The sequence below is a fragment of the Saccostrea echinata genome, unplaced genomic scaffold (genome assembly GCF_033153115.1).
Source record: "Saccostrea echinata isolate AGI-Se365-2 ecotype Australia unplaced genomic scaffold, CSIRO_AGI_Sech_v1 ptg000041l, whole genome shotgun sequence".
Taxonomy (NCBI): Eukaryota; Metazoa; Mollusca; class Bivalvia; order Ostreida; family Ostreidae; genus Saccostrea; species Saccostrea echinata.
In genome coordinates, this window is record NW_026889790.1 from 1423542 (window position 1) to 1436054 (window position 12513).

The following is a 12513-nucleotide window of genomic DNA, read 5'->3' on the forward strand; positions in this document are numbered from 1 at the left end:
GAAAAGTAATTACAATTTTATTAACCTGAATAATGTAAACCCAGTATACTAGACACCGTATACTGTATTAATTACAAGCCTTATTAACCTCTGCCGTACCTCACTATTGTGCCTCCGACGACCGTCTACACTGAGCTCTGACTGGCAACTGCCAGCTTTCTGCAGAGCGCTCGTAATGTACACCCGGACTACCTTTGGCCGCTATTGTATCACATTACGATAAAGTCCTGCTGATGTAATGCATAAAGACATCCCGAGCCCGATCTCTGTCACATTATTACCTGTACAACTTGTTAAGTATGTACCGGATCGACTCCTATTTGCTACATTGCAACTATCGATATATGGTTTGCTAAATTGCAACTATCGATATATGGTTTGCTAAATTGCAACTATCGATATATGGGACGTATTGTAACTGTGGTTAGGGTCTGTCTCGAGTCATAGATAGATAATTCTAATTAATTGTACTCTGATCTATTGCAATGTCTCGCAATTGGTGCTATTATGATCTGCAATCTGAATACTTTCAAGGTCCATTTAGGTTGGCATTGATGTTCTGAAGCAATCTGATGTATACTTTCAGGTGAAATGGACCAGTCCCAACAAATTTCATATTCTTTTGAATTACATCATGAATTATACCATTTATTCGGACCGGTAGAATTTGCTTCAGACTGAGAGAATATGTTAAGTCATCAGTCCAAATGACTGATAGAAATATTTGGAAACTCTGCATATATGAAGAATCACAAAGAAACTGGGGGGATAAGCCGAGTCATATGCCTACATAACGATCGATAAAAAATCAATAAATTCATTTTACAACAATTTCACTTTTTGTTGAATTAATGTAATGCTTATTACCATTTGCATATAAATTTGACAAAACCTGAATACTGTAACAGCGAAAATGATTCTGATTAACACAACAAAATGGCATCACGCTCAATTTTCACAGAAACTGACATAAATTGGATGATATAACTACATTTTTTAAATAGAGTGGGTCATCGTACCATTTTTTTGAGAACGATTAATGAAAGGCAATGGAAAGATGTTGCTTTTTACACTTGCAAAAATTTGGTATGAAGACCCACTCTACATAAAAATTAAGTTAACTTACTTAAATTTTCACCGTGGTCTTAAAAAATTCTAAGTCCAAAAACGCTTGCTAAAAATAGAGAACTGTATGCTATTTAAATGGAATTGTTAGTGTGACTCCGTGGTCTAGTGGTTAGCGATGAGCTCTTTAAAGGGACGTTTATTGAGGAAAGTGTTCGAGTCATGCTCTGATTTTTTTTTTTTTTTTTTTTTTTTTTTTTGAATTTTTTGGTTTTAATTTTGTTTTACTTTATAAAAAATGTCTATAGGAATAACATATTTTTCACTGGAAATAAAATATATACATGTAGTAATGAACTTATTTACAGTAAATTATTTAAAATGCCGGATAAAAATTATAATAGATATTTGAATACTTTTATTCCCGTTTTATTTATTTTAAATAAAAGCGCTTCTAGATCACCATTATCATTATATACGATGTTAACATTTTGATAATATCTCCACAATAAGTGTAAACACTCAATATGCAGATTAATTAGTAGAAGTCTTTACCCATGTTAGACATTTGTGACAGTAAATGAAAGTCAACTGTTTAGCTTGTTTAGAATATAAATATCATTTTGAAAACTACGGTAAACATTAAAATGCTTAAGTAAATTCGAACAATTGAGAGATTTTTTCCAATAAATGTTCTTGCAAAGCCGAAAAATGGGAATGGGCACATGGCTCGTCTTATCCCCCCAGATTCTTTGACTTTTTGTCTATTTCTTACAAAAAAAAACTTTTGTGAAAAACAGCATATAAAAAAACCTTTAAATTATAAAGCTATTCTGATCAGCTCAATAAAGCTATATAGCTAATTCAAGCTACATAGCTAAATCAAAAGATTGTACTGGACCTGACTATTACACAATCCATATGACATACACGCATATTTAACCGTTTAACTATTTCTTTGTGTTCTCTTCTAAGATTTGAAGCAATTATACTTAAAATATCATGAAAAACATACACTTTGTTATCTGCTGTTAATATTATGAAACTCACTTGCCTTTTTTTGAGCGAAATTACATTATTTCACCAAGTTTTCCCAAAGTGGTGTAAAAACGTGATGTTTCTTTTTTTAGTCTAATTTCCTGAAGTTCGATCCCGATCAGATTATATTTTCCTCAAGTTCAATAATTATTTGAAGATTTATTCCTGGATTTAGATAAGTTGTTCATAAATTTTATTTTTCTATGTATTAATCAGAATACAAACATTAAGACAAACGCATCTGAGAGCATTAAAGTATTTAAGCCTAACTCTTTTGTGATGAAGATTAAAAAAAGAAAACAAGATGTCTGCGTCCATGGAAGAAGTGCCTGTTCGCGTAAAACTTTTCTTTGACAATCTTTCACTGCCATGTTCTTGGGTTTTGGTAAAAACAAAAAAGTGTCCTAAAGTGAAAGATTTTCTTTCCTACGTAAGGCGGAAGTTCATGCCTCAGAGAGACGGGTCTCTCTCTATCCTCATCAATGGCTGCACAGTCCCAGAGTGGGAAAAATCCTCTATATTTCGTGAAGATGATATTGTGCATCTGTATTTTAAAGAAATAACACATGTTTCCATGGTTTCTGATAGGTTTGTTTTTTTTTTAAAATACACAATGCGATCAAGCCCCTGTAGTCAGAAAGTGAAACTGTTTGGATGAGTGCAATTAATTTTGTGAACATGGTGAATAATACAATTTACACACTTCAGATAATAAATTTGCCATTTCATTTTGCACATTGCAAGACAATGGCATCATATTTTTCAGTAAACTTTCACATCCTATTCCAGACCTTTGTTTATTGCATCTCGTGAATTCATTTTTCACACATTCTTTTGACCAAAAAAAAATGTATAGTTAAATTCTTAAACTCTTCATAACTTTTTAGCTCACCTGAGCTGAAAGCTCAAGTGAGCTTTTCTAATCAAATTTTGTATGGACAGTATGGTGTCTATCTGTTCATCCTTCTGTCCATCTGTCTGTAAACTTTTAACATTTTCAATTTCTTCTCATGAACCACTGGGCCAATATCAACCAAACTTGCCTATTTGGATAATGGGGGTTCAAGGTTCTTCAAATGAAGGGCCACACCATCTTTCAAGTGGAGATAATTAAAAATATGAGGGGCATTTGAAAAGTTCTGAGAACTGGTTGATAAAATATTAACCATTTAACGGAAATTACTGAATTTGATATCATTGGACAGATCACAAAAATATACACATATTGTGACATCACTTTGTAATTTTTATTACATAACTCCGAAAATGACATCAGAATCTTGAATGTCTAGCATACTGACCATAAAAATGATGTAACAAGAGACACAATTTCAGTGAAGTGAAATTTTAAAGTCCAGTTTTGTTCATTACTCGGATGCACGCTAACAGACACAACTGCCATTTGGAAAAATGTTTACATTGCCTACAGTCTATCATATGAACTTACATTCAGGGGCTCCTATAGTTCTGAGATGGTTTAAGAGTGTGTCAAACATAGCATGTTATTATCGAATCTCGCGCAAAATATTGTGTAAAAAAGATGTTGCTGTGAGAAAATCGCAAAGTTGACAATCACAGGAGAATAGTGGATGGTGTTACAGAGTTTGCTGGCATTAATTTGTCAGGTGTTTTAACCAATTTTGCAGGAACTACTAAAGCTCAAGAGAGGTTAAGCTAAGGGTGTCCTATATTTCCTTGTAAAAACCAAAATGGCGTCGGTGTAGTTCTGACCCCACTGTAACTCGATATGTTCGAACTTTTTAAATCATGGAAAATAAATAAGATTGTACATGGTAATGGAACTCAGATGTATTTTTTGGAGTCGAAAGTCAAAAGCAATAGTGAGTTTTGGATCGCCGAAGTTGAAATAATATGAAAAAATACGCACAGAAACAAGTCCGGGGGAAAAATTTTGTACGTCTTATTCGTAAACAGTAACGGTCCTGATACTTAAGATACATTTGTGGAAAACAGCATTGTTACACATCAGTTTTATATAGAATATCTTTTATTTAATATAGTGGAGAGCTAAATAATTGACTGAAAATCCAGCTATGTCATATAAATAAAAATCTTTTATGAATGCCTATGATAACATTACCATGCTTATTGATCAAGCAAAAAAAATAAAATATGGAATTGCTGATTTACTGTCCCATTTTTACAGTCTTACTCTACCTCCATGCAAATTTTCTTTGAAATATCATTTCAAATAAGCCTTTGACAGCACTTTTTCAATCCTCTCATGTGGACAAAAAACGCGACTTTTCAGTATGCCAAACATTCGAGATTCTGACGTCATTTTCGGAGGAATTACGTCATAAATGTAAGAAAATTATGTTAATATAAGTGCAAATTTTACAGCTCTTTTCAATGGTATCAAACTTATTAACTTCCGTGAAATGGTTAATATTTTAGCAAGCAGTTATCAGAACTTTTCAAATACCCCTCGTAGTGTAGATCAAAGTTTGTACAAATTATTGGTGGTGGGGGGGGGGGGGGGCACAATGGGCAATCAAAGTATTACATAGAAATATATAGGAAAATCTTCAAAATTCTTCTTCTTAAGAACAGCAAAGCCATGCTTATTCCTATTTATATAAAAGCATTCTCAGGTAATTTGTAGATTCAAGTTTGTTCAGATCATGAACTGGGGGGGGGGGGGGGGGGGGGGTAGGGCCCCAATGGATGGTCAAAGTTTGAAAAAAATGTAGTAATATATGGGAAAAATCTTTGAAAATCTTTTCAAGAACAGCAAAGCCATGATTAGTCATATTTACATCCTCAGGTAATTTGTAGATTTGTAGATTCACATTTGTTCAAATATGATCCGCTGGGAATAGAGTGGAACCACAAAAAGCAATCAAAGTTTTACATAAAAATTTATAGGAAAAATCTCTTTAAAAAATCTTCCTCTCAAGAATATCAAAGCCACAATAAGTCATATTTATATGGAAGCCTCCTCAGATGGTTTACCAATTTTTCATGTAGACAGTTCAAAATTTTGTTGAGATATGTATTGAACTCAAAATTTCCTCTCTTCATATATATATATATATATATATATATATATATATATATATATATATATATATATATATATATATATATATATATATAAAGCACTAAAAATGACCAACGACACGAACAATAATAATTGACAAATTTTCGGGACAACCTGTCCCTTCCTCAGGACAAAGAAAAAAGTTAAGAAGTCATAAAAACAAAGGAAATAGAGAAGCAAAAACAACTAGCACTACTACTAAACTACCAAACACTAAATATTTACAATGTTACATGTTTAATTTTGAGTTTATAGACAGTTGTGAACAAAGAAATCCGGAGCGCTATGAATTGCGTCCGGTCTATCGGGTGTACTCTGGTGAAGTGTGATTTACATAATTGAACGAATTAATTATCGCTAATTAATTACGGCCAACAGTAAATCGTACATTGTCTTATTCTCTCAACATAGCGTAACTCTACATGATAAAAAGAAATTAAAGAAAGATAATATGGAAGGATAATTTTGAAATATGAATTTGGATATATTCTAAATTTGGAAATCGGAAAAAAGAAATAAACAAAAATGTGAGCTGTAAATATTTGGGTAGGTTGTTCCAGGATTACTAATATGAATTAACGGTAAAGTTTACACTATATAGAGAGAATGAACTTGTTTGTTACAATTCGGGATTGGGTCTAGTTCACGTTCATCCTGGTGAAGTCATTAAGTTTGTTAATACCATTAGGGCGGAATGACTTCAGCCTGTGCATCCAGAACTTTTCCTTGCCTTTTCTCTGCGCGTCTGTCCATCTTGGATTATGGTCAATAACCACTACTGTCATGTCCTCCCATTTGTGACCTTCAAGGTTGAAATGTTCCCCAACGGGTTCATTGAGTTTTTTGGTCCTAATGGTAGAACGGTGATTATTGACTCTCCTGCGGAGATCTCCTGTTTCACCAACATACTGTTTGGAGCAAACTTTGCAGCTGATGAGATAAATGCAGTTGTCTGTTTGACAGGACAAATTCCCTAGTATTTTGTAGCTGCGGCCTGTAACGGGGCTGTTAAAACTGTCTGTGTCAGAGCTGTACTTACAGAGAAGACATCTTCTGTCAGAGCAAGTTTTAAAGCCCCCGTTAGGTAATGGATTGTCCAATCTGGTTCTTACTACCATGTCCTTCAGGTTCCTCGGGTGCCTGTATGCAGCCAATGGGGGCTCCTTAAAGACCTCTGCCATTCGTTTATTTGAGTGGAGAATTGGTAGATTCTTTTGAAGGATACCGCTGAGGTTCTTAAGGACGGGATGGTATGTGGTTACCAGAGGGACCCTGCCGCTATTGTCTTTTTCCTTGTAGCGTAATAGGTTTTGCCTGTCATGTCCCGCCATCTCATCAATAGCAGTTTGTACGGTGCGGGCATTGTAGCCTCTCTTGCATAAGTGGGACTTAAGGAGACCGCTTTGTTCTTGATATAAGGCAGGGGATGAACAGATGCACCGAATTCTGGTGGCTAGACCCTTAGGCACACCCTTAAATGTGTGTGGGGGATGACAGCTAGTTGGCATAAGATACAGATGGGAATCTGTGGGTTTCGTGTGGAGACTGAACTCGATTTCACCATCAGTCAGGGTAGATGTAGTATCTAGGAATATGTTTTTCGAATTAGATACGTCTACTGTAAATTTGATAGACTGATGAAAGGTGTTGGCAAACGAAATGAATGCCTCGAGGCTCTCGCGACATTCCACCCACTTCATCTCTATATCGTCAATGAAACGCAACCAGCTAAGGGGCCTAAATGGTGCTTGAAGTAGCAAGTTGCGTTCCAGTCTGCCCATGAAAATATTGGCATAAGATGGTGCCATTTTCGTACCCATAGCAGTGCCATTAACCTGCAGGTAATGTTCTCCATTAAACATGAAGTTGTTATACTTGAGAACATGTTCAAGGAGCTTGGCAAGGGACTCGGTAGAAGGAATTTGTATGGATCTACTATCCCAGACTTCTCTACAGGCTTCGATACCCTCATCGTGCGGAATATTGGTGTACAAAGATGTGACCTCCATAGTCACGAGAAGGGTATGATCTAGCTGCAATAATGTAGCCCTCTCCGATTTTTTTTTATCTGATTTTTTCCTCTCCCAAAAAAAAAAAAAAAAAAAAAAAAGGGAGAGGGATACATTATTGCAGCTAGGTATGATCTGGAAGGCCAGTAGAGGGCGTCTTGTTAATGTAGTCCGTGGTGTCCTTGAGATAGGATGGCAAATTCTCTACGTGTGGACGGAGATGTAAATCGATGTATTCAGAAATTTTCTCCGTGGGGTGTCCAATAGCGCTAACTATAGGGCGACCTGGCATACCTTCTTTGTGTATCTTAGGAAGCAGATAAAATTGTCCTGGTCTACAGTCAATATATATATATATATATATATATATATATATATATATATATATATATATATATATATATATATATATATATATATATATATATATTACATTTTCAATAGTGAAATACTGTGATTTATTTATTGAATAAAAGTGATATTCTCTCACAGTGTGAAAGGATACCAAAATGATATTCTCTCACAATGTGAAAGGATATCAAAGTGAGTAAAAAATAATTTCTGGCCTGTCAAAAGATAGAGATAGTAACTAACCATCTTGATAGAGCTAAAACTGCCATTTTCTTCCCAAATATGTTGCTAAAATCCATGCTATGTAATGTTTTCAATCTCACAACTGCCAAGCTATGATGTCTCAACCGCTCAACTATGACGTCAAGCCTATGACACTGTGTTAAGAAAAGACAGGGGCAAAGGGAAAATCAAAGAAAATGTAATAAACAGAAAATTCAATGATTTGTAGATGAATATGGAATTTATTTCACTCGTGAGACAGGATTTTTTTTGTATTTTCACTCGTGCTTCACACTTGTGAAAATACCTGGTATAAAAAAATCCTGTCCCACTCGTGAAATAAATTCCATATTCATCTACAAAACATTGAATATCCCCCTCTCTCTCTCTCTCTCTCTCTCTCTCTCTCTATATATATATATATATATACCCGTTATATATAATACTGATATAATCTTTCAGATTATATCTCATATTTTATTCATTATCGTAATTTATTTATTCATAGATTAAAACATCACATTGCTACACATGCATATCACAATCTAGGACATAAGATACAGACAGTTTGAAATTCTAAAGCATATCTGGATCATAAGTTTTTAAAGTCCGAACATAAGAAAGTAATTTTTCACTAGTTGTAATTGTTTTTGACAGTAAGAGGTCTGTTCTAAGATGGGGGGGGGGGGGATGAAATATGTTGTCTGCTACTTGACTTGTAAAAGAGGGAATTTCAGAAGTTTTGTTGTTCGATTTTAAGGTGGCAGATGAGTTGTCCTTTTTCTAGATATTATTTGCTCATAGAGAGAAAAACAGGTATACTTTTCTATCATTTAGGTAAACATACATTTTTTAGGTTGATAACACCAGAAGAGTATGCAGAAATTTACAATAAAGATAAGGATTTAAGAAAAAAGAAGAAGAGCAAAGAAGAATCAAGCTCAATACAAAGTAAAGAAACAGAGAGAAAAGGTGTAGAAGATGTCATGTACATATCAGGTGACGAGGAACACCAGACAAAAAAGAAACGGAAAATATCAACAGAAAAACATGAAACTCTGGAGGATGAGGATATGACACCAGATAGAAGTACAAATCACACAGAGGATACAGTCAAACCTGACAAGAAAAAGCGTACAAGAAAACGTAAAAGGCGAAGAGAAGAGGCAGCACCTGCAGCTACTGTCAGCAACAATTCAATCAATGTCAAACCTCTCAGACAACAAGTAGATCTGAACAGTAACATGCATATTAAGTTTACTTCAGATAACGAGGAAGAACAATCATGTACAATGTTAGACTCCTCAAGGACACAGGAAGACGCCCTCCAGCAGGAGGAGGAGTCACTCAGAACCAGCACTCCTGTATATCACAAACATGGGGATCAAACTGTAGATCTCACATACAGTGAGAGCCCATCAGCAATAGATAGGCCCACTGTGACACAGTCAGTTCTAGCCAATGGAGTGGCAGTGTTTTCTCGACCCAGAAGTCGGCAGATCAAGAGCAATAGTTTTAGAGAGCTGACAAAGGAACAGCAGTTGTCGACAAAACTCACCAATAGATCCTTTGTTTTACAGGTATAAAATAGGCATAAATTGTGTTTAATTGGCTAAATTTAGTACCTTTCAACCAACAGAGCTCATAGTCAATACATTCTAGTATATGTAGCTGGAGGATAGTTTAGAGAAATACAATTATTGGAGTCGGGTCTAAAATTAAAGTCAAAACATAGTAGTGATCATGTGATGGAATTACATTTTTATCCTACAGACTTCATACTTAATACTAAATAGAAAGACACTAATTTTTTTTTTTTGAGAGTCACATGAGTCTTCTATAGCTATTCTTAAAACTGCACAATTATGAGAGAGACCTTTCTGAGGCCACATCATTTTCCAAGAATAAAATGTCAACACTGTTGACATTAGCATACTGCATGCCCTGAATGACTGTCAGTTTTTTTGTTACCATTATGGTATATATATATATAAAGAGAGAGAGAGAGAGTGAATGCAAGTGATAATAATAAATGTTAATGTCAATAGGAAGTTTTCTAATTAATAGAACACCAGTCTGAGTAATGGGAAAGAGGAATCAGCACCATTGACCTGTCCACAGAGGTCATCTAGTAACGCCAGTCCTGTCATTGCTATTCCAGTACGCAGGGAATACCAGCAGTTTCCATTGCTTCAAGGCAGTCCTAATCCTGGAGATAAGATAGCATTTAAGGTATGGGCTCATTATTTCTGTAATTAAATAAACCATCCGTAACTCAAATAAAGTGTCAATCTAGCAAAACACAGACCCACCATAAAATATACAGTTCCTCAAACTGCCAGTTTGATTAGGCCTAAAAAAAAATATGTTTGTTTAGGATTACTTAATAAACCCTTATGTGCCCTTTCAAATATTTTTTTCATCATAAAATCCAGAAAAAAAAATGATGGCTAGAAAAAGAGAAAAAAACAAGATGTGTTTGTGAAACACTGATGACCCTGTATGGCAACTTATAGCGAAGGTTACCGGGTTAAACTTTTTCGAATGCAAATCAAATATGTTGGTACCCAAAGTAAGGTCTTGTCCCGAGGAATATACCTGTGAAATATGAAAGCCCTAGCAGCAACCATTGAAAAGATATGGAAAAGGTTAAAAATTTTCAAAGGTAAGTCAAACATCAAGGTCAAGGTCAAATGGTCAACATTGATGGTGCCCAAGGAAAGGCCTTCTCACAAGAAATAAACATGTAAATACGGGGGCATAAAAAGGCATTACAATTAAGTTATGCCTTTATATATGTTTAAAAAAAATACATGTAGTAAACAAACGTTTATATATATATATATATATATATATATATATATATATATATATATATATATATATATATATATATATAAGATTCTGCTTTTGGGTTGTTAATATACAGTAATGTAAATTAGAGGTATAACTTTAGTCAAATTGATGAACTGCAGGTCTTTAAAATTGTTATAACTGCCATTTGACTTATTCAATCCTTGGTTTAATTTATTTTTGTACAACATGTTCTAAATTGAGCGAAAGTTACAAATCATTGTAGGGTATACCGGTATTCAAATATGGAGAGAAATAGAACATGTTGCATTGTTTACTTGGTATTTATCTTGTAGATGCTTGAAATGTCTGAAAATTACACACCAGAAGTTGGAGATTACAAGGTGAGATTCCATATTGGGGAAAAAAAAACTAACTACATGTGTAATGTTGTCATATTTGCATGTACATGCTCCAAGCATTTAATTGTTTGGTTTGATTTGTTCCATTTGAAGATATAAATAGTTTGGGTGAATTTTGTTACAGGAGGCAGAAGTAGTCAGTTTTAACAGCTCATCACAGATTGTAGAAATGAAGATCAGTCCAGGCTTCAATAAAGGTTTGATCCGCCATGCATATTTGTCTTTTTATCACTAGCCCTGGAAGTCTATGTTCATATGACATTTATTCCTGGATATCTGCTTGTTTAAGTTTTTATATGTAACGGTACTTTTGTGACTTTAAGTAGCTATAACATACATTCTAAGATGTGGATTCAATGTCTTCAGGGATAAGATTATTTTAATTATTCGAATTACGATTTGCAATTTCATTTTGTTTTTAAATTCCAGTGCAAAGGTGTATAAAACATTGTTTTCTGCTATTCTTATGTTTTATGAAAAGGGAATGAGATTTTTCAAATTTGAATCCTGTTTATCCATCTTAACATCTTTTCCAGAGAGAACATTAGGAAAATTTGATGTTGATTTAAATGATGAAGAAACGGATATGGACTCAGAAGAAACAATGGTAATTTTTTGTTACTATACTGCTAAATTATTTTATGATGATAAATTAAAAAAAATAACATATTAAAAAAAATAATAATATAAATAATAATAATAATAATCTGGGCAAATGCAGACATGTATGTCAGTTGACCTGAATGCTAATGATTTTTTTTTTCAGGTGGAGACTCACCCTTTGACCTCTCTGATGGAAGTGAGGCTAATCACTGAATGAGTCAATTATCATATAAGTTCTACCATGCTCACCTCTTGTGAACAAAGTCACCTAAATATGAATTCATGTATTTAATAAAATTACATATACATGTATTCCATTTTTTAAAAAAGAAAATAAACTCTCTTAACACATAGCCTTCATGATTGTTTCACATTAAAAGGAACATTATTTAACCCCAAGAGTAGTTTTTAATTTTCCTGGGATAAAGAACAAATATTAACAGCCTGGACTACATGATTTATTTTCAAATAATAGGGTATAAGAATAAATATATAGAAAAGATATGAAGTAAATGAAAATAAAATGCCTATGGGGCTTTGACAATCTGAGTTTCTTATGGTTTAAAAGGAAAATCTGGACACAGATTGATGTCTATTCATCCTTTCCAGTTTCAGAAATTTTTTAGCTGTTGAGATAAGCCAATTGTATGAGATCAATTAATAGTATTGTAATAGGAAAGGAGAAAAATATAGCTGGATCAGGATTCAAACCCAGGACCCCTGTATTACTAGTAAGGTGCTCTAACAACTGAGCTATCAAGGTTTATACATGTATATCCTTGATCCATTTTGCCCTAACCACTACTTTCTTACTCCTTACATTTCTTCACCCTTGAAGACAAACAACCCAGACTCTTTAGCCCCTGGCAGGACTTTCACCAGCAAATCCGGGGTGATCCACAGCACCAAATATACCTAATGAGAAATGGCTGGACCAGGAATCAAA

General features: G+C 34.2%; 1 protein-coding gene across 1 annotated transcript; it reads left to right on the plus strand.

The window, feature by feature from the left end:
* Positions 1-2407: 2407 nt before the first annotated feature.
* LOC133200908 (coilin-like) lies at positions 2408-12033 on the plus strand. Its single transcript, XM_061336722.1, has 7 exons — positions 2408-2691; positions 8606-9329; positions 9817-9981; positions 10899-10946; positions 11089-11161; positions 11501-11571; positions 11731-12033. The coding sequence occupies exons 1-7, from the start codon at positions 2408-2410 to the stop codon at positions 11782-11784; spliced, it is 1419 nt and encodes a 472-aa protein (XP_061192706.1). The 3' UTR covers positions 11785-12033.
* Positions 12034-12513: the final 480 nt, after the last annotated feature.